Source organism: Sceloporus occidentalis, unplaced genomic scaffold (genome assembly GCF_023333645.1).
Source record: "Sceloporus occidentalis isolate IW3139 unplaced genomic scaffold, rSceOcc1.0.p SCAF_3, whole genome shotgun sequence".
In the NCBI taxonomy this organism is placed as follows: domain Eukaryota; kingdom Metazoa; phylum Chordata; class Lepidosauria; order Squamata; family Phrynosomatidae; genus Sceloporus; species Sceloporus occidentalis.
This window is the reverse complement of record NW_028316983.1, coordinates 194,028,706-194,052,055: the sequence shown is the minus strand read 5'-3', so window position 1 is coordinate 194,052,055 and position 23,350 is coordinate 194,028,706. Positions and strand designations below refer to the sequence as shown.

The following is a 23,350-nucleotide window of genomic DNA, read 5'->3' as shown; positions in this document are numbered from 1 at the left end:
ACCCCTTTTCAGGCTGCGGGGAAGCGGCATTTTGCCACTTCCCTGCAGCCTGAAAAGCGGCGGATCGGGGCCTCAGCGGCTGCCGTTCTGACCACTGAGGCCCCGATACACTGGGGAAAGGAGCGGGTACAGCCCGCCCCAAATAGGCAGTCTGTAACTCGCCAATAAAATCAATTAAAACAGCATTAAAATTAACCTTCATCACTGACAATTGTGGTTAGGACTGACAGGGATTTCAGTTCAACAATTTCTGGCAGGCCCTGTGGCTGGATAGCCATCTGTTGGGCACACTTGATTGTGTGTTCCTGCATGGCGGGGGATTGGTCTGGATGGCCCTTGGGGGTCTCTTCCTACTCCAATGTTCTATGATTCTATGAAAGGTGGGAAAAATAATACATTGGGCAGCTGAGCAACTGAATGATTCATCCTTCTCTCCCAAAGGTTTATTTCCCCTTCAATTCATAGATAAAACAGCAGGCCTCGGAATATGGTTTCTCACAGAGTAGCTGTAAGTAGTAACTGTAGTAACAGATACTCCATGTTGATGCTGTATATCACAGACTTTGAAAAAGACCCTAGATAACAAGATACTGATTGAGTGCTTTTCAGGATTAAGTTTTTTGCTACCAATTTACAGAGACAATTTACTGTAATGTATCTCTACAGACAGGATGTATACGAAAGCAGATTTAGCACACAATATGTTTTCACATAGAAAAGTTAGATTTTCTTGTACTCTGACCAAACTTTAGTATAATTTTCTTGTACTCTCTCTCTCCTTTAGTACAGTTTAGTACTGCTCCCATCTAGTAACCTTTCTGAATATGCTTATGCAATCTAAATCTATTAAAATAAAGTAAATAACTAAATATATATGTGATTAGTGGTGATTTTAAGAACCAGTGTACATATCTTTGCTACCTCAAAAAATAAAAAAAATAAAAATGAAAGGATTTCACCACTACCCACTGCAAGAAATAAAGCTGAAAGGGGATACTGCATTACTACAGGGGGGGGGGGGGGAATTAGAATGTCTAATTAAAAGTTCAACACAAGATTATAGAATGCAGTTGTTTAAAATAATTACTGGCTGGTTTTGAGAGCCACTTTATGTAAAATTGTCAACTCAAGGGGACAGCCTGACTGATCCTTTTGCACACACACACACAGAGAGCATAAGATAAATCTTATAATACCAGTTAAGGAAATCTTATTCAAGTATAACCCACCTACTTCATTTGGGTCTGTTGTTATGCTCCTTAGATTTGACATGCGTTGCCTGATATCTGGATGTTGATCAAGAAGAACCATTGTGAACTGTTTCCATGGACAGGGCCATTGAAGAGTATTATCATTTGCCCCAGAGATTAGGTGCAAATATATTGCTAAATTAAATGGACTGTTGCTACCATTCACATACAAGGCAATCTGAAATGCATACCCTTCAGGAGAGTAAAATGGAGGGCTATATAAGCTTCCTGCCTCTCCTAACGGGCTTGAAGCAAGAAGCTCAGTGAAATTTCTTATATGCCAAACATGGTGAGGACATTGGGTTTCAGACAGGTTGATATCATCAAGGGAAAGGCCTCCATTTGATGTGGTGGATCCTTTTATGCCTTCAAACACCACTCTGAATTTATTTGGCATATTTAAAGGAATGTGATGTAACTCCCAGTAGCTCACAGGTGAACCTGGAAAAGAAATACAAGGTGTACAGTATTATATTTAGAGCCTGATGATACTCAAACAAAAGAGATTCCCCTGGTTTGATGGCCATTCCACCCATAGCTGCTCCAGGTTATACAGAAAGTCTCCTAGTGCCAAACTTCAGTTGGGAATAAAAACCAGCAACTGTAAACCTTCAGTAGTTTTGGAAGGAATAGTCATAAATCTGAGAGTGACTTCGGTGCCATAAAAAGGGGCGTCACTTCTTGACGCCCCCAAGCCTAATACGTCCTGAGGATGTACAAGATGGCGGCGCCCCATCTACATGGGGGCCGCCATGATGGCATCACGAACGCACTGCCTCCAAATGAGGCGGCGCGGATGTGACACCGTCACGCCGTGCGAGGGCGCTTAGTGCGCCTTTTCGTCTGCGGAGGAAGGCGCTCCGAAACGGAGCTCCTTCCTGGTCTTGTGTCACTGGCGCAGCCTTTAGATGGCTGCGCCCAGCGACGCAGAGGAGAAAGGGGCCAAGTGGCCCCTTTCTCTTCCTCCCCGCCGCCACGGGGTGTCCTGGGGCTTGAAGCCCCAAGGACACCCCTTTCCAGGCCTCAGGGAAGTGGCCTTTTGCCGCTTCCCCGCGGCCTGGAAAGCGGCGGATTGGGGCCTCAGTGGCTGCCGCTCTGCCCACTGAGGCCCCGATCAGGTGGGGAAAGGGGCGGGTGCAGGCCTCCGGTTTTCAGCGGTCTGTAATGCGCCTTCAACACCCCTATGGCAATGAATTCACCGGCTATTCCTGATAAGGATAGCTCTTAGTATGAACTTCTTACATGTATTCTTTCTGGTAGACAAGGACAAAGTGAGCTATCTGCAACTGTTCCTTCTCTGGAGCAAGTTTGTCTCTGTATTGATGTTAAGGCTTTCCTTTCAGAGAAGGAGACACAGTTCCAGTGGACCCTGGTGCCCTTTGAATGGATGAGATCAAAATGTGTGTCCTTAAAAGCATTAAGCATGTAGCTTAGTTTGTCCACTATAGTGCTGTACTCTGTGTGAATCCTGCAATTTAACAACTAAAGCATTTGCTATACTGAGGCGTTTAAAGGCATTTCCTTAATTTTAAGAGATCACTGGAATGGACTGTATCAGACAAAGGGTTTGAAACATTTTTTAAAAATAGCTACTGTACTGAGAATCTCTTCAGTAAGATAGTTACGTCAGGAGCACCAAGATGAATGAGATAGTATAGCTTTCATTATAGTGAAAAGCAATTTGTATCATGAGAACTAGAGCATTTGTAGCTCATTGCTTTCATTCACACTAAGATCCTTTAATGTGTATAGGCTGGATACAGACTTGTCACAGTTTGTGGTGTACAATCAGTGTTGTGAGCCAACCTAAGATGCTATGCTGCTATCATTTTGTCAAAGCTAGACTAATGAAATGCACTTTATAGAAGACCTGCCTCTGAAGACTTCAGAGCTTCAGCTGATGAAGAACATAGCAATCTGTCAAAACCAGAGAAAAGAAAGTATGTTGCATCTAGTCTGGATTAGCACACTGTTATCTTTTTAGCAACTCCATCTGCTGGTTTTGGATATACAACCCTGAACATGTGGGCTCAGAATGCCTTATATACCTCAATCCCATTGTTGTTAACTTCTGTCAAGTTGACTTTGACTCATGGTGACCCTATAAAGAAGAGACTTCCAAGTTACCCTGTCATCAACAGTTCTGCTCAGATCTTGCATACTCAGAGATGTGGCTTCCTTGATTGAATCTATCAGACTGGAATGTGGTTTTCCTCTTTTCCTACTGCCATCTACATTACCAAGCATAATTGTCTTTTCTAGTGAATCATGTCTTTGCATGGTATGTCCAAAGTACAACAGTCTCTGTTTAGTTGTCTTAGGTTCTAAGGACAGTTCTGGTTTTAATTACCCTAGGACCCTTTTATTTGTCTTTTTAGCAGGCCAGGGTGTCCACAGAACACAGAACACTTCTCCAACAGTACATTTCAAATTAGTTGATATCAGCTTCCTGCCCTGCTTTCACAACTATACACAGAAATTGGAAATACAGTGTCATGGACAATCTTGACTTTGACATTGAATGATATTTCTTTATATTTGAAAATCTTGTTTAGTTCCTTAATAGCATATTTCCAAATCCTAGTCTTCTTCTGGTTTGTTGACTGCAGTCTCCATTTGGATTAATGACTGAGCCATTGCATAGGAAATCTTTGACTATCTCAATGTGCCTATTTTAAAGTCATGTAAATAATCTGTGGTCATTCTTTTTGTTTTCTTAATATTCATCTGTAAACACCCCTTTGCACTTTTTTCTTGACTTTCTTCAGCAGTCATTTCAAGTCACTCTGCTGCTAATAGTATGATGTCATTTCCATATCTTAAATTGTTGGTGTTCCTTCCCCTAATTTTCACAACTCCTTGCTCAGAATCTAATCCAGTTTTGTGCATGATACATTCCACATACAAGTTAAACAGATAGGGTGATAAAATGTAGCCTTGCTTGATCCCATTACCAACTAGAAACCATTATGTTTCTTCATATTCTGACCTAACAGTGGTGTCTGAGTACATGGGATAATGCATTGGGATAATCAAAAGTTGTTGTACATCCACTTCTTTAAGAGCAGTCCATAATTTTTCATGAGCTACACCAGCGGTTCCCAACCTTTGTTGAGCCGCGACCCACATTGGGGATGAAAGTCCCGCCCGTGCCCCCTGATAGGTTGGGAGGCCAGGAAGGGGTGGGATTTTCAGCTGCATACAAGCCCCAGAAGGCTTTGTGGCCGGAGGTCCTGCCCCTTCCCAGCCTCCCAACCAATTAGGGAGGCCACCAGGGGAGAAGGGGTGGGACTTCTGGCCACAAAGGCCTCTGGGGCTTGTAGTCCCATCCCCTTCTCCCTGTGGTTGCCTGGCAGCCACAGGGAGAAGAGGAGGAGGCAACCCCCACTGTCCCTTCCTCCCCGTGGCTGTCTGGCAGCCGCAGGAAGGGAAGGAAAGAGGAGGAGGACCCCCGCCCCTTTCCTTCCCTCCCCACCACTCTCTGGCAGCCACGGGAAGGGAAGGGGGGAGGAGGAGGACCCCCGCGCCTTTCCTTCCCTCCCCGTGACTGTCTGGCAGCCGTGGGAAGGGAAGGAAGGAGGAGGAGGCGGCCCCGCCCCATACCCTTCTTCTTGTGAGTGCCCGCAAGCACTCGCAAGGAGAAGGGAAAGAGGAGGGAGCCCCGCCCCCTCCCCTTTTCTCCATGCTGTGCCTGCGCTAGCGCCAGCACCCATGGAGAAAAGGGGAGGGGGAGGCGGGGGGATTCCCTGGTGACCCCCGCGCAGGGATCACGACCCCCAGGTTGGGAACCCCTGAGCTACACAATCAAAGGGTTTGCTATAATCTATAACAGGCTGATTTTCTCCTGAAATTCTTTGATGTGCTCCAGTATTCAATGTATGTTTGTAGTATGATCCCTAATACTTCTTCTTTTTCTGATCCCAGCTTGGACATCTGACATTTTTCACTCCATATATGGTAAGTCTTTGTTGTAGAATTTTGACCATGATTTTGTTTGTGTAGGGGAATGATGCAAAGGTCTAGTGGTTACTATAATCCAGGGGTAGGCAACCTGCGGCCTGCGGGCTGGATGCGGCCCGGCAAGGCCTTGGGACCGGCCCCAGCCCGGTCCTGCCGCCAATTGCCGCCGGGGCCTTTGGGGGGCAATTGTCTATAGAAGCCTCAGAAACATGCATTTATATTAACATTTTTTTTAAAAATGAGCAATTTTTTTCGCGTGTCCTCCATTTTTTAAAAAAAGTGTCTTCCATTTGAAAATGTTGTCCTACATTTGTCCTGGTTTATTTATATATTTAATTTTTTTAAAAAAATTATTTAATTATTTATTTTTTGGCTTCGGCCCCCCAGTTGTCTGAGGGACAGCAACCCGGCCCCCGGCTCAAAAAGATTGCCTATCCCTGCTATAATCCTTGGGGATTGGAATGTATATTGAGTGTTTCCAATCTGTGGGTAATTCTTTAATTTTTTTAATATTTGCTGACAGATTTTTATTATAATGTGTAAGTCTGTCCCTGTTACTTGAAACAGCTGTATTACTATGTCATATGTTCCTGGTGATCTATTTCTCCTAAGCACTCTGAGTGCAGCTTCCACTTCATTTTCTAAAATTGTGGATTCATCTATCACTACCAGTGTCATCCTGCAATCTGAGAACAAAACACCAACTGTCAGCTGGTGTGTGTGTGTGTGTAAGAGAAAGAGAGAGGTGTGGTGTGTGCAGGGTGCATATCCATGGGGGGAGGGGAATTGTTTCCACACATACAATAATATTTTTGCACAAAAGACAAGCCTTCATGGATTTCTAGAAATCTTATCTCTCAAAAAGGGTTATAACTAAGCAAAACACTTGTTTCTAGACAGCCACAAACTTTTTGCAAGATTACTGGGTTTTGCACAAGAAAAGTGACTAGAAAGCATGTTTTTTGTACAAATAACCATGATTTTCATACAAAAACTATGTGTGTATTTCTGAGAATAATAATTTTCTGACAAATTTGGGATGTGTGAACATTGACCAAGACAAGAACTGTACAAAATATCCATTTTCTCCTGAGAAAACTGTGGGTATTACAGTACTCTAAAAGAGATGAATATTTACATTCCTCCTCAGAAGAACTTAGAAAGGCCACTCTTTTGGCTCCAGTACTAGGAATCTACCAATTATCATGGCAATGATGGCTGGCATATGTTTAGAATTATGATCTTAAAAAGTAATTTTTCCAGGACCTAGAATGGTTCATTCATTCAAGGTGACCTAGGATAAGAACAAACAATTGATGAGATCATTTTCATACCTTGTATTGTTTCTATATGTCTATAAGCACCATTGGGATTTGCAACTGTGTACTCCTTGACTCCAATATTCAGCTGATCCGTTTCACTTCCACTGTTATAATAAAAGAACTGCAGGCACTGGAATCCTCTCTTTGGGTACAGAAAACGGCTCTCTAAAACAGCTCGGTCCCCCTGGTTTCCAGTGCTAGTATTAAAATGTAGAAAGTAACCAGTTTCTGTTGAGGACAGAAGGGAAAGGAGAAATACAGATAGACTGTTAGAGCTTTAAAATACATGATCAAAGATGACAGACACTGTAACAGTCATGTAAAACAATTTCATCGAATGAAATGTCCTCAGTCCTCAGACACATATTATGGAAGTGACCAATTTGTTCTTTATTGTTCACTATCTGGTTGTCTTTATTTTATGCTTCTATTCCAAAACATTAATCCTTTTGGTTTATTTCCCAGTGATCAATTATCCAATACCAAATCTGACTTTCACTAATTAAAGAAATTGGTATACATCCATGTTTAGTTCCTTCAATATGGAATACACATTTCTAGCATTTGTGGATCAGTTGTAAGACAACATTCAAAATCAGGGGTTGACTGTTTTTCCAAACTGGAAGTTCTATTTTAGGTCATTTTTGGCAGACCCCAAAGTGTCTAGAAGCCAGCAAATCGCCTCCCCACATCTGCCAGAGGTGCCCACCCCTTCTCTAAATCCAGGGATAAAGAAAACATATTTGCAGCAGTAGGCCAGATACTGTTGAATATATTTCCAGGAAAAAGGGTGCATTAATGTATCTTTTAGAAATGTTTACACAAAGCTATGCTGCACATTTTGTTAAGCCAACTTTTTAGAACTTCAGCTTTGATTTTAGGATATTTATACCTGTGGTCATTGTGGAACTGGAATGGAGTTTGGTACTGCTCAGTTAACTTTAACTTATTACATTAAATACATAATTTGTGGATACTATGATTACCCATGCATCTTGGAAATATTAGGCAAAGTAAGGAGTAAGGCTGCATACAATACACACCAAAGTTGCAGTCACGTCATGTGCGTGAACCTCTGTGAACAAATACAGTTTCCAAAGTTGAAAAGCTTCAGCATTTCAAATATTTACACTAGACATATGTGCCGGTGTCCTGTGTGGCCAGAGATCACTAGCAGCTCCATTTTCCAACACCAACACCAGTTAATGATGTCAATGAACAAATGAACCCTCAGAAAATACTTCTCTAAAAGATAAGCACAATTGCTTTATATTACCTTGGCAGACTCCTGTGTAGGTATGATCAGTCTGAGGTCCACTAGAAACTTGAGTTATGCGCTGCCAGTCAGCATTATCATCTGTATTTTGAATCATGCCACACACATTAGGAAGTTCAAAGCTGCACGTATCCATAAAGCTTAAGGAGGAAGCTACAATTACAAAGAAGAAAAAGCCTTTACCTACAATGTAAATTAAATGTTTGTTAGACTTTTAAGATTTACTCAAAATAATTGGTGCTTAGTGCTTTGATCCAAACTAGATGTAATAAGAGATCTCTGTGTTTGTTTGTTTGTTTGTTTGTTTGTTTGTTTGTTTGTTTAAAAGGCAATAGTAGAGGGTCATGAATCAAACTGGGACCAAGATGCCAGCAGCTTTAACACCCTTTTTTTTAAGTTGATGATACAATCATAGTTATCTCCATATCTAATTTTATTTTTTATTTTTTGTAAAAGAACCAACAGTTTCAAGGATCAAACTTTCTACAAACTCATCATCTTACAATCAACTGATGCTGTCAGCTGATTCTATTACTACTTCAAAGAACACATTAACTAGGTGTTAGTTTTATTTTAAATCAATGAATTCTACACCTAAATAATCTGTCTTACTTGTTTAATAGACCTGTCTGCATCTTTCCTCCATGACTGGTAAAATCAAAACATCTCTGAAATGCAGATATGGTCAACAATGTACAATATGAAAAGGGGGGATAAAACCAAGAAGGGATTTTGTGACACTTTAAGGATTAACAAATTTATTATGACACATTCTTTTATGAACCACATTCCTTGTAGAAGTGGCAATAAGAAAGACCACCTACCTATACAAAAATCTAATCACTATGACATCTCTACCAGTGCTTTTGAAAGTGGTGTTTCTAAATCAGTGCCAGTCCCTGAGTGATTGATTGGCAGCCCCTGGCATGTTTCCAGGAAAGAAAGAACCAATTATACCCAATAGGCACAAATTTAGTGCCAGTCTTTTGCGTACTGATAAACAATAATTGCCAGTCCTGCACACCAGATAGCCTCAGAAGCACTGGTCTATTCTGCTTTGTCAGTATCTCTCCATTTAAAAAAAAGTGGGGAAATAAAATATACAAGAACAAAAGGGTGAAATAAAACAGTGAAATTGCACATAGAAGGGAAAGATGAGAGAGTAATTCAATTTCAAGTCACACTCTCTCAGCCTCAGAAGATGGCAATGGCAAACCTCCTCTTAGGGTTTGGTAAGAAAACCCTGTGATAGGTTCATCTTAAGCTGGAAAAGACTTAAAGGCACACAACAACAACAGTTCCATTTAATTCAATTACTTGAGACATTTCAAGCATGTACACCTTTTCCAAGGCAGCAACATTTGCTTCTTTCCAGTTACATTTTAAAATATTCATGTTTCAATTGTGACACAAATATCTGCTAGCTTATAAAATAACACACGTGTTATCAATATTCCTGTTATTTAGGTTAATGAATGTTAACCTCAACTAATTCTGTTCTTGGAATCTAACAGTGAACTTTGAGCCAAGACCCAGAAATAATTCTTTCAACAAGATTCAACCTCTATTAATATCTGCTCCTCCGCTCCTAGGATGGATCATGGCTTCTCTTCCTAATTAAATGGGGGAGACATTTAGTGCAGATTGTTGTGAAATAGGAGGTGGTCCCCCAAAACAATGTTGGCAAGGCAAGCAATCATTTGCAAGCCTGAGATTAAAGTGTGAAAGATTTTGAGTTTCAGAGTGGTCTTCATACAGAACAAAACCATTTTTCTTTGAGCTACCAATCTCGCCCCAAAACAACAAAAACAACAAGAAGAAAGCAAAGCCAAAAAAAAAAAAAAAAAAAAGTCAAGGAAGTCATCCCGGAAAAAAGAAAAGTTGCATTGAAGCCTGAAAAACTTACAGCAGTTGTACAGTCGACTCAGTTTCTGGATATCATATTCACTAAAATCAATTCGCTGCCCAATCACATCAATGAAGGCTGGGATGTTTGTGACGATGGTTGGTTCTGTTCCATTCATGAAGGCAGTTTTACTGTAGTGCATCACTGAGTTATAGTCATAAGGGATATTAAGAAAGTCTGATGTTTTATCATCATATTTGTTGAAATTACTTTCTTTACCTGACAAAAAGAAAAAGAAATGAAATAAAAAGAATAAAAGAAATGGCTCATCACAGTGATAAAACCAGAACTAAGTACTTTTAATCCTGTTGATGTTATAGGATTCCAGTATGTTAGACTATAAGTACCATCAGCCCTAGCCAGCATAGGCAATGGTGAGGAATGCTGGAAGTTGCAGTCCTATGGTATGATTCCCCTCCTGATTTAGATTAAAGTATTAACCACATTCTTAAATCTGCCAGAAGCTGACCATAGAATTGCACTGCAGAACCTAAAAATGCCTAAAAAAGTGTTCTTTCTAGAAATCTCTAGGTCCTCCAGCACAACTTCTGGTGAGCGTTGACCATAGAGTCACACTGGGAGACCTAGAGATTTCTAGAGAGAACATGATAATCAAATATGTGAATAATCAAATCTTCAAAAGTCAAAGCCACAAATGTGGAGGGCTGACTGTACTGTTAACTGCCAAACATGTATGTGTTAGGCAGGATGCTGGTTGGTCATTAGCGGATGTTTCCTCAGAGCTAATTGTTAAGAAACAGTTTCTCGATACCCAAATACACCTGAAGAACATCTGTGTTTGAGTAAATGGCATTGCTTTATTTGAGGGGAGGGACAAATGCAAGGTAGGTAAGTGTGTGTGTGTGTGTGTGTTTTAAAAAATTGTTTCCCGTTTTGAAGAGAGAATTGAGAGTTTCTAGCTGCCCCAGTTTGCTGAAATTGACAGTGAAAGATGCCAAAGTGGCTCTCTGGGCATCTTTCTTGTAGGGCTATCTGTTTGCCTTTATTCATGCTCTGCTTGTATATTTATAAATAAGGCAAACATTACAAATATGCTTCCTTAGTTCAATATTGCAGGAGTATGTTGACTGTTAAGCAAAATACTTAATCCAAAATACACACTGATAATACCTTTACCAGACCAACCAGAAAGTGAAGAAAACATTATACTAGCTTTCCAAGTTTTATCAGGCAGATATAATTAGTGGGGGACAGGGAACCTCTATATTATTCTGGGCAAACAAAACCAGTGCTGTTGGAGTCACAAAAGCTGCATGTTTACATCTTTGGCTTTCATTGCTCCAGAAAGAGTGTTTTCATGCAAGCAGAAAGTGGAATTTCCACCTCCCCATCACCATCACAAGAGAGATCAAGGAATAACAAAGACAAAGGCTTGGAAGGGAGGAAAGGAGGGGACAAAAAAGGGAAAAAAGCAAACAAAAGGGAAATGTAGGACAAGCAGACACATTCTATCAATATGTATCAACCTGTAGAACAAGCATTTGCATAATCTGTCAAAAATAAAATTACGAAGAGAGAGAGAGAGAGAGAAAGCTGCCTGAGAGAGAGGAGGCATGTTCTGCTCTCTGCCCTCACTCTGACTTAAATCCCTCCCCTGAACTTGACCCAATCATGAATGGGTTCAAGTTCACATTTGCTGGCAGCAGGGAAGAAATAGGTTTTCCTAAAAGACATGAAAAATAATCCACTTTCGGAAAAAATGCTCTAAGGGAGATCTGCCCTGGATCGGTTGTGCAAGACCCTAATTCTGATGTGTTTAAACCGGTGCCAATGGGAACTTCCGACTTTTAATCCGGGTTAAAATTCGGTACAAAAGGAAGTCTGAATGGCCCCAAAGACAGCAAATGTGCACCAGCTTTTTCTTGAAAGACAAACAGGAGCATTTGAGATCTATAAATAGTTTGACAATAAAGGAAAGTTAGATTTGTTACCAGCTTGAATTCTGTCTCGCATTATCGTGACATAATCATCTCGATCGGATCGTGACTGCTCATGCCAAAATCCCAGTGCATGAAGGAATTCATGTTCAATTGTTGCAATTCTGTCACAGTTGGCTCCTATGGAGAGTTCTTGCCTTCCTCCTTGGCGTTTTCCTACATAGGACCAGCATCTAAGAAAGAATATAAAAGTGATATGGATCTGCGCTGTATATAATCTTGCCCTACCCTGAGCATACTATGAAAGGAAGGCCAGAATCATGTAGATTTATTCATCCATAACTGCTCATATTCATGATCACTAAGTTGGTCCTTCATATCCATGGATTCTTTATTCATTGATTCAAGCATCTATGGCTTGAAATTACAGTTGCCCCTCCAAGTCCATGGAATTGAGATGCGCAGACTTGAAAATCTATGGAGGGGCAACTGCCATTAACACCAATGGGACGCGCGCACATGGTGTGTGCCCCGCATACATCCCCCCATTCAAGCCTATGGGGCTTGAATATGCACAGCCCCATTTGCTTTATGCAATATGCATGATGGTATAAATTTGCATCCACATTTCAAATCAGATAGAACTGTCAGCTATTATAACATATTCTTCAAAACCTCATTTATTCAATGGAGTGTAGCTTTAAAAAAATTGGGAAGAACTCAGGCAATATGCCCTTGATTCTTCCTCTCCCTTAGTCAGTCTGGGGCTCAACAGTCCACCCTGAAAGGGTGGGCTGGAGCCACTTGTTTTTGCTCCTGAGGGAGCCTGCAGCAACCAAACTGCGCGGGCTCCCTCCACACCAAAAAGGACCCGCTAAAAGTAGGTTCTTTTTGGCACGCATGGCCACCACCTTCAGTGCACCATTGGCGCACTGTGGTGTGTCAATGATGCGAGTGTGGCGCCCTGAGGTGCAGATGCTGTGCCGTGCTTGCATCATCATGGCAGCCCTTGTGTGGATGTGAGGCTGCCATGATGGAACTGCCGCTGTGCACTAGGGCTCGGGAGCATGTGGATATTCCACACTCCCGAGCCCTAATTTTGGCCCCAGGGTGCCAGAAAGCACCCGTTTTTACTGGGTCTCTGTCTCTTCTTTGCCACTAATGCTATTGCTCTGGGTTCAAATTGTTTGGTAACCCAGAGGAAGAGCTCTTCTTGAATTGGTCAGTGGATGTTCACTGTACTTACAGGGCATAGAAAGAGGAGCAGGAAGAGCCCAGGTTACATGGATTGGCAGCAGGCCCACTACAGAGGTATAGGCTTCGGCAGGTGCCCTACAATGCCATCCCTAACACCAGCCTGGAACTTTGGAAGGCTACCAGCACTATAACTCCTAGAAGTTATAGTGGATTCTGGAATCTATCATCCAAATTTTTTTTTCCAAGTTCTGCAAAATGCCTGATTCAGTAACTGAAAAATGATATTTTAGAGGTATCCTTTGAATTATGCACAGAAAAGCTCTGTTAAAAGTTGCCACCTGATAATGTTCAGCCTCAGTTCATCTAAGAAATGCAGCTACATGCATGGGATGTTATTAATATACAGCTGCTTACTCTCCATACTCTACTATTTTACTATGGCACTGCAAACTGGGAGTAGATCTAAGGCATGGAATAGGCACAAATGAATTCTCATGTGGCTAAGTCAACACAGAGATACAGTATCTTGCAAATGTATTCACATACCCTCTTTGACTTTTTGACATTTTGTTGTGTTAAAACCTGGAATTGATGTGGATTCAACTGGCATCGTAACCACTTGATGCATCAATACTCAGTACTATGAATGTGAAAAATATCTGAATTATGGCACAAACATGAAATAAACAAAAACAAACTGGCACTTTTTGTTTCCCTAGCAGCAACTGGAAGCATTTGAGGGCATTTTAAAAAAATGAACACAGTGGAGTGGTGCAGACCTCTAATGTGGGGTCCTAACCCCTAACCATTGCCCACCCTGCTCTATCCTATAAGAACTGATCCTGTATGAACAACTGTTTTCCATCCTATAGGTGTATATTTCAGAAATACTGATGGGAAATTCATAAACTGTTCTGAATTGTTTTGAAAAATCTGAAACTCTGTGAATTTTGGATCAAAACCCAGCCAGGCTTTCTTCCAGCAAGATCTGTTACTCTTTCAGTTAAAAAGAAGAAGTTAATTAAAATATTGAAAATGTATGAAGTACAGTTGAAAACCAGTCAGTTTCTCACTTCTACTCTTTCCACATCCCCACAATAAATGGTAAATTGAGACTTTGCGGACCAGTGAGTGTGGCATCAGGCGTTCATGCACTCATTCTTCCAGAAGGCAGTAAATTCATATTGGAAGGCTAAATAATGGTATCACCTTGTATGACTTTTAGTAATAAGACACCATAAAAAGGAGAACGTGTTGCACTAGACAGAGAACAGAATTCTCCATGAACACCATTTATACATCTATAAAAATGGCCTACTCTGTTTCAGCATTCTGAGCAATGATAGAAAACTTATGGTAGAAAGGAAGACAAATTCCAGGCCCAGACTAGATAAATCAGCTGACTTTCATGTGCTGTGGTAAAAGCACTCTTAGCAGAAGAGAGAAGCAAGACCTAGGAATTCAGCTGTTCTGGTTCCTACAAGTTTCTTCTTCTCCTAATGATATATACTGTTTGTTAATTGTTGTTGTCCCCTGCCTCAATCCATGGGGAGACCTGGGTAAGAAATGATGATGATGATATACTCATGTTGGCCATGCAGCAAAATGCACAAAACCCCAAAATATACATCACATTGATATCATTATTAGGCCAGTCAAAAGATGTAAAATACAGTCTGTGTGTATGGGAGGGGTGTTGTATGCGCTCAAGTCATTTCCGACTTAAGGCAACCGTAAGGCAAACCTATCATGGGGTTTTCTTTGGCAACATTTGTTCAGTGGGAGTTTGCTATTGCCTTCCCCTGAGGCTGAGAGCATGTGACTTGCCCAAGGTTTCATGGCTGAGCTGGGACTCAAACCCTGGTCTCCAGAGTTGCAGTCCATTACTCAAACCACTACACCACATCATACAAGTTTTCAAATCTCACTGGCTTACTCATCGGACAAAGATGTTAAGAATCATACCAGGGAAGAAAAGTGACTGTGTCAGAGTCTCTGCCTCCATCTTGATCGAGATGTTTGCTTTAAATTGGTGTTTAAGGTGGTCTTGAGGGAGGATTGATGCCAGGCTCTATTCCTTTTTAGCCATTTTGGGAGAACAAAGGCAATACAAACCAGGCAATAATTAGTTTCTATTATTAGCAATATGGTAACTTCCTTTCAGATCTAGGCATTTTCTGCCCTGTTTGAGGCTGGAAACTACTTTGCTCTAACACAAGCTGATCGACATTTTGTAAACATGCAAGTACTTATATGCTCCTGAATTCCCATTCACCTGAGGGTTGATGACAGCTATACAAGACTGGTCCTGAATGAGGTGTATAAGGAAGCATATTATGGTGAATGGGAATGTGCATCAACTGGAGAAAATGATTTGTAGGTATTAATAATTTTGTGATCATCTAAACAGATGAAGTAGTAGTCTTCCTTTGAGTTAAAATTAGAGTTTAAGGCTGAGATCTCATTGAGAGCTAGCATAGCATAACTGGCTTAACTCCATAGGAGGGAACTAAGGCAACCAGAGTGGGGAGAGAAAGACAGACTGCAGACCACTGTGTAACCTGGGGAATGTCTACATAAAGAGGTCTCTGAATGCGAAACTAAGAAAAGCCTGACTGCTTGGTAACCAACTGGTTACATAATTGTAATGCCCCGTATTTATACCCTGAACCAATTTCAGAAGTGTACTCTGACTGCCTAACATTTATTGCAAAACTATTATTTTAAATACCTCTGTATCCTACAGCTGTACACATCTCTCTCAGAAATACTCAAATAGCCCCAATCTAATCCTCTTTCTCTGAGCCAGCATGGTGTAGTAAGTGTATTGAGTGTTGGACTACGCCACTGGGAGACCAGGGTTTAAATCCTCACATGGAAATCCATTAGGTGACCTTGGGCAAGTCACACTTTCTAAACCTCAGAGGAAGGCAAAGGCAAACCCCTTTGAACAAATTCTGCTAAGAAATCCCAGACAGGTTTGCCTTAGGGTCACCATAAATGGCAAACGACTTGAAGGCATACAACAACAACATGATCCACAAAGAGTGGAAATGGAGAAATAGAGGCTACAGCTGCCCTGTTTTTATGCAGGTTGCACCCATCCCTTTTACAAAACTGGGAATGATCTTCCAGTCACTTGGGATTTCTGAAATTTATTTTAAAAAATAAAATAAAACCAAGAGAGAGGGTTTGTTTTATTGGAGAATTCTGTCTCCTAATATCTTTCAAAGGCTCGGCTCTCATTTTTTGTCCACAAAATATTTTAAAACTGGGGGGAGGGTTTTCCAGGAGGGACCGTGGGCTACACAGAAAGCTTTCAGGGGGCAGATGAAACCTGTAGGCTGCACAGTTCTCACCCCGGCATAGAGAGAGTATGCAAAAGACTGATCATGACAGTAAGTGAGGAAGATCCAAAAAGAATAAGAAGATGCTCACTCTCTTTTAATGTCATGCATAAATTGTACCCTCACTTTTCAGCAAGCAAACATTGAACACTAGCTCCCTAAGTAAAGCTCTAGAATGTTCTTAATCTAGCACTGTACAGCGAGATGTTACATGTGGGATTCCACAGAGAATATAAAGAAGAAAAGAAGATTACTTAAATTATGATTCCTCTTACCCACTCCCTTTGAACACTGATATGTAATTTGCTTCACCTTCCCAAGGTTTGAAATCAATACAGGTTTTTAATCGATACCGTTCAAATGCTTTCAGGATAAGCCCCTTTGCATTCATATCTGAAAGAAAAACAAAGAATTACTTACTGATGCATTAAAATAATGAATTTCTAAGCAATCAGTTAACTATCTCCTCTTGCATCCAAAAACTATACCAACATTTATTTGTTTGTTTGATTGATTCAGTGATTGATTGATTGATTAACTGATTGATTGATAGGCCTTTCTCTCAGGGCTAATTAATTTAACACAATAAAAACAAAAATTATTAAAAAGTTAATTAAATTAATTATATGGTTGAAACACTGTACGGAAAAGAATGGTTTCTAATTGACAGGGGTCTACACAAGGGTGCATTTTATGCCCTATCAGTTCAGTTTATGTACAGAAGATATCATATGGGAAATGGGATTATACCTGAGGGAAGGTATGGAAACTGGGAGAAGGAACATCAACAGTTTAAGATATGCAGATTATACCATATTATTAGCAAAAAAAAAATAGGAAAGACCTGGAATGACTTCTAATGAAAGTTTAGGAAGAATGCCAAAAACTAGGGAAACAGCTGAATATTAAGGAAACAAATATAATGAGCATAAATAGGTTGTAGCGCAAACCAAGCCTGAACTCTCACTAGAAGCCAAAATAGCTGAACTGAGGCAATTGTAAGATATAATGAGATGACATGATTTATTGGAAAAGAGGATAATGTTCAGTTAAGTGGAAGGCAATGGGAAAAGTGAAAGACCATGTTACTGTTGGATTGACTCAACCACAGAAGACATGGCCCTGACTTTTCAAATCCTGAGTTCTTGGTGGTCTCTTGTTGAAAGAGTCAGCATAAATAGAAGTAGACTTGACAGCAAACAACAACAACAACAAGTTTATTTGAATAATAACCCAACCTCTTCTGTTTCTCAGTTTCAAGCATTCAGTCAAGCAGCTAGTTCTATTCAGAGTTTCAGCTATTGGGTGCTATAGGCATGCTCTAAGTAAGCAATCACCACTACAAATCATTTTTTAGAACAAAACCATAAAATAAAACCCAAGCCTCTAGCTCAAAGATACTACAAGTTGAATTTTAACAAAGAAGAGAGAACAAAAGAAGGTACAAATGTAAGCAAATTCAATTAAAGAAATACTAAAATTGTTCTTAATTCCAAACTGGATGTTATTGGTTTCTTTTTAGATAATCCATAGAATCTTCCTTATAAGGGACATTGTTCCTTGATTAGTAGATACAATATGAATAGAATTCACATTCTTTTTACTTTCCGTGCACATAGAGAGGCTGGATAATCTTTTCCCTAGGGTCTTTGTAAATGTTGTTGACCCCCAAGACCGCAACACATCCCTTGGTTTGGTTTCTTTTGGAAGGCAGTCACTCAGGGTTTTTCACAGGGGAGGGAGGAGTGACAAAAATTGAAGGGAGGCTGACAGTTTGGGCATGAGTCACTATAAAAGAGGTTTCTATAGAAATAACTTTTGTAGGGATAATGACAAAAATGATCCCCAATTATTATTATTATTTTACTTAGAAAGTATATTGTGACGCTTCTAGACAACAAAATCAGTTTACAGACAACATTTTCAACATGCAAAATAGCTGTGTAAATTAAATAACAGTGACTAGGAAGTAAATGTGTATTGCACAAGTCATCTTACAATAATGATTTGTAATGGTAATAAAACTGAACGTGGCATGATATCTCTCAAAACTTACAGATAAACTGTCCACTTGAAATTCCTTCCCATGTATTATTTTCAGAAGCCAAGATTCCTGCATTTATTTTCTCTGATGAAGCATTGGATGCCTGTGTCTTGTCAGTACATATGTTAAAGTTGAGAATGAATTTTCCTTTTCTTTCTATGCCTAAAATGTATTTCTAAATGCTCTGTTGCAATACTATACATTTGGGAGCTGAAGCAAAATTTCATTGGAGGGCAGAATTCTTTGGCGGTGGGAATGCCTTTGTTCCCTCCTGGCTGCTACACCTGAGATCACTGGAGGCTTAGTAGCATTTTATGACTCTGTTTTTTTAAAAACAAATTCACAAACTAAGCATAGGTGACAAACAGCCAACAAACAGTCAAAGTCCACTGCTCCCATATCAGATCTCAAGGGCGACAGTCAACTCCCTAACAGTGGCGTCACTAGGGTTGGCATCACTTGGTGTGGTAACTGATGGTGTCAACCCCACCACTGACCTCCTCCCATACCACATTATATATAATCTTTAGTAAAGCCATAATTCCCATATATCACTGACTGTTATGGCAATAGTCTAAGTCAACTTGATGGTAAATAATAACAACAACAAATAATGCTTAGTCTAAACCGGATGCATTTTATAATAAGCAGTATGTATATTTCCCCATACCTTCAAATATAGTCTCAGCTAAGGATAGCGAGTCTCCTCTGAATGAATGCCTGGAGAAGTTAGTGGGCTGGATGAGGAAAAGCAAACTGAAGCTGAATGGAGACAAGCGGAGGTACTTACTGCCAAAGGTCCTAACCTGGACTTGGAGGTTTGTCAACCAATCCTGAATGGGGTTATGCTCCTATTGAAAGAGTGTGTTTGCAGCTTGTGGGTGCTTCTAGATCCATTGCTCCAAATGACAGCTCAGATAGATGCAACGGTCAGGAGTACTTACTATCAGCTTCAGCTGTTAGGCCAGCTGTGCCCCTACTTAGAACTAGAGGATCCAAAGATGGAAGTGCATGCACTGGTAACCCCAGGGCCAGACTTTTGCAATGGACTATACATTGGGCTAGCTGTTTATCAAGTTTGGAAACTTCAATTAATTGAATATATGGCAGCCAGATTGATTACTAGAACATCCAGGAATGATCCTATTACACCAATACTAAAACCTGGCTGCCAATTAGTTTCTGGGTAAGGTACAAAGTGTTAGTTATTACCTTTAAAGCCCTACGTTGTTTGGGTCCAGGTTACCTACAAGATCATCTCCTCCCATAAAATCTGCCCTGTACACTCAAATCTTATGGGGGACATTTACTCCAGTCAGCCGGGACTAAGTTGGCAAATGTTAGCCAGAGGACTTATTCTTCGGAATGCCCTTCTGGAAGAGATTTGTCAGCTGAACATTCTGTCTGAAGTAAAAACAGATTTAAAGACCTGTCTCTTCCCGCAGAACTATCCAGATGATTTTTAAATTGTAAATTTTAATTGTGGGTTGTTTTACACAGCATATGTCTGGCTTGTTATTTTAAACTGATGTGTGCTTTTAACTGATTTTGTGTGTTGTTGTTCACCACCTCAATCCATGTTGATCTGTTGTTGTTCCCCACCTTGATCCATGGAGAAAGGCAGGTAATAATTAGATAGATAAATAAATAATATTCCTTTGCAACATTTTGAAAAGGGTGCTTAGATAGCATTCGGTCTATCTGGTTCTATTAATCCTATTGACTGGATCCAGCTAGAGTTGTCCCATTGCATCAGTTGTTGAATAGTAAATCAAGATATAGGTAAGGTTGATTGATTCAATGGGTTTACTCTAGTTGGGACTACCAGAAGGATTAAAGCTACTTTTTGGGTAGCTACATTTGTGATAAAATCTTAAAATTATCCTATAGAAGTTTGTATGATTTTTTCATTAGTAACATTTTTAATTTTAAAAAATCCACTTGGATCTCACAGTTAGTGTTTGCTTTTATCCTCTAATTCTGGCAAATTAAAAAAAAAGATGCTAAATAAAGGGGAAAGTGCCACTTTAAAAACTACTTTTGTAACAGCTGACTTCTAAGACAATCATGACCATACCTAGGCTGTCCTCAAGGACATATGGGATGGTGTGGGGCCATCGATACTGATTACCAATGATGGAGTTCCGTTCAGGACTCTGGAAATGAAGGAAAATACAAGGAATTAAGGGAAAGAAGGCTAATGGTTGGAACCAGTAAAACATTCATGCAATCTTTTGCATTTTAGGCACTTATAATATGATGACCATCTTTCATGGTTATAATATGATGTGAGTAATTGTTTCTAGTCTAGAAGAGAGAAAGAGAGAGAGAGAGTATAAGTAAGACTAGGCTATATGCAACTGTGTTTTTGTGCACTTCTGGGTTTTATGCTCTGCTGTGGAGTTTGGTATAGGATTTCAACAACTTCAGGAACTCTCCAGTGTTTACATCTGTGGGAATGGGGAGGACTTGCTTTTACTTAGTATAATTTCATTTTAGATGTACAACAAATGGTTTAATTCAATATAAGGCAGCTACTATGTGTGTCTATATGGGAGAACATTGGTGCATTTTGAAAAGATAGCAATTTTTGTAGTTATCAGGTAAAAGACAGGCATTAAATGGAATGATTATTCTTTACAAATAAACCATTTTCTCTCCCATAAAAGAATTTCACAGGGATATACTCCTCAGCCACCAGAATTGCAAAATTAAGCTTGTGTTTACCTTGCAGAGGCCAATCGCAAAGTAAAGCACACTAAATGTGAGACATGTCATTGATGAAAATTGCATGATATGACAAACAAATTCCATCAACTGAAGAAGCACTTCTAAAATAGATTCCACTCTTCTAAAAAGGTACTAAGTATATTGTCTAGTTTACTCCTTGCTACACTTCATTTCCAAGATACAGAAGATGGAAGGAGAATGAGAAGTAGTATCTCACTCAGTACATGGTTAAATTAAGGAATGGTTTAAAGAGAAGAGTAAACAAAATAATGAAGTACAAGGCTATCAATGGCTGTTAGTCAAAATGGATGTCTATTATGCCTAATATTAGAACACTTCTGAAAAACAATTGCTGGGAAATACAAGCAGGAAGGTCTATGTACTCATGTCCTGCTTATGGGCTTCCTTTAGGAGTCTTGTTGGACACTGGGAAAACAGTATTCTGGAACAAGTAGACATGTAATGGGGGCCACAAAAATGTATCCTACAAGGCACATGTTCCTGGCCTCTGAAGAAAGTGTCTGGCTTAATCTAGCACAGCTCTTCATAAATCCCCAAGCAGAATGGTGGACATGCCACAGTAATATGGTATTGAAAAGCAGGGTTTACAAACAGATCAGATGGTTCTCCATCATAAACCTCTTAGGGAAGGAAACATCTCAGATTTGTAATCTGTTTAGTATACGGATGCATACTCTCACCATACCCTAAATGGTAGTAATTTATACTGATGTTGGTCATTTGAACTCACCCCATTATCAAGTCTGATATCACCCTCAAAGAGATTGAGACCTAAAGCTGAAGAAAGAAAACCACAGTACAAGTTAGTACATTTTAAAGACCACCACCATGCCCATTATTATAAACATTATAATGTAAACCGTAAAATTATTATTCAAAAAACAATTAGCCTTGACAACCTTCATTGATATCAAAGATATCTCGATCTGTTTCATCGTCTTCATCTATTTCTGAAAGCCAAAAGGAAACAGAAATAAGATTATTAATTATAGTGATTTTATTTATGAGTTTAAAATCTAGGCTAGAATCCGAAGTACACTTATATGGAAGTAAGAAAGATTTAATTCAGAAATGTTTCTAAGTAGCTATGCCTAGGATCAGAACATCCATCCATTAATGGTAATAGTAGTTATTGATAACAACAGTAATTACTACTAGTAATAATATGACGGGACGCAGTGTAACATAGCAGTTGGACTATGACTCTGGAGACCGGGGTTCGATTTGCTGTTTAACCATGAAACCCACTGGGTGACTTTGGGTAAGTGATGCACCCTCAGCCTTAGGGGAAGGCAATGACAAACTTCCTCTGAACAAATCTTGCCAATAAAATCCCATGATGGGGTGCCTTAGGGGCACCATAAGCTGGAAACAACTTTAAGGCACAAAACAACAAATCTGTGCTTATCTCTGCTGTGTTCATAAATACTTGGTTTTCTTGCCCTGTTTTACACCATTGACTAGGATGTGAAATTGAACTCACCAAGTGATACTTGAACAGGCTAAAGGAAAAGGAAAGAAAACAATTAGTGAGATGTACAAGTGTTCTATGAATTCAGGAGAAGTCTAATGGTACGTATAGCCATCATCCAATTACAATTGGCAAGTTTTTCCCCAGTAGAATTAAAATCAAGTTAATGGTAATACTTCATAGGATAACTCTTGCGGGTTCCATGCAAGCATATGTAGAAATATGTTTTAGCTGACCTTTAAGACAGAACTTCTTATCGTAGGCCTGTTACAGACTGCCAAAATAAAGCTGCTTCGTGTCTCTTTGGAGGTATGCTATTTAAATGATGCATGGGTCCTAAGAGTCTGGAGGTCGCGCCAAAGCCACACTCCATTCCTAAGCACCGGAGTGCAGCTTTTGGTGCAGCTTCCAGATTCTTAGAATGCATGCATCATTTAAATAGCATACCTCCAGAGACCCGAAGCAGCTTTATTTTGGCAGTCTGTAACAGGCCTTAGTTTTTAAAATTATCTTGGTTAACTATAGCATTCTCTTAACGACTATTAAAAATACAGGGATAAATATGACTGAAGATTGGGTTAGCAGAAATCATAACAATTAAAATTATAGAACACAGCTCACTGAGATAAGGATTCCTATGAACTCCATTACCACATTACTTTAAGCCTGGAATTCTATCTTCGGGCCATTGGCCCTAAAGAGGTAGCTTGACACTGCCCCTTAGAGAGCCAGATTGGGACTGAGGCAGCCGCACACCGCAGTCCCAATCCTGCAGGGTTTTTTGCCCAAAACGAAGCAGCAAAATGCCGCTCCTTTTTGGGGTGGAAAAAAGCCACCCTTTCTGCCAACGCCATGGTTCTTCTGCACACCGAAGCACCACAATGCTGCCTGCCGCCTGGTTGGGTAGGTAGCATGATGCTGGCTTTGG

General features: G+C 40.1%; 1 protein-coding gene across 1 annotated transcript in view; it reads right to left on the bottom strand.

The window, feature by feature from the left end:
* MEP1B (meprin A subunit beta) overlaps nucleotides 1–23,350 on the bottom strand; it is a 29,270-nt gene that overhangs the window by 5,576 nt on the left and 344 nt on the right. The window contains exons 2-11 of the mRNA XM_089518366.1: nucleotides 22,435–22,453; nucleotides 21,851–21,901; nucleotides 21,682–21,728; nucleotides 20,278–20,356; nucleotides 16,432–16,549; nucleotides 11,667–11,845; nucleotides 9,715–9,933; nucleotides 7,809–7,961; nucleotides 6,545–6,760; nucleotides 1,230–1,691 (exon numbers count right to left, since the gene is read on the bottom strand). Coding sequence (XP_089374492.1) covers nucleotides 1,230–1,691; nucleotides 6,545–6,760; nucleotides 7,809–7,961; nucleotides 9,715–9,933; nucleotides 11,667–11,845; nucleotides 16,432–16,549; nucleotides 20,278–20,356; nucleotides 21,682–21,728; nucleotides 21,851–21,901; nucleotides 22,435–22,453 — 1,543 coding nt within the window. The remainder of the gene's footprint in view (nucleotides 1–1,229; nucleotides 1,692–6,544; nucleotides 6,761–7,808; nucleotides 7,962–9,714; nucleotides 9,934–11,666; nucleotides 11,846–16,431; nucleotides 16,550–20,277; nucleotides 20,357–21,681; nucleotides 21,729–21,850; nucleotides 21,902–22,434; nucleotides 22,454–23,350) is intronic.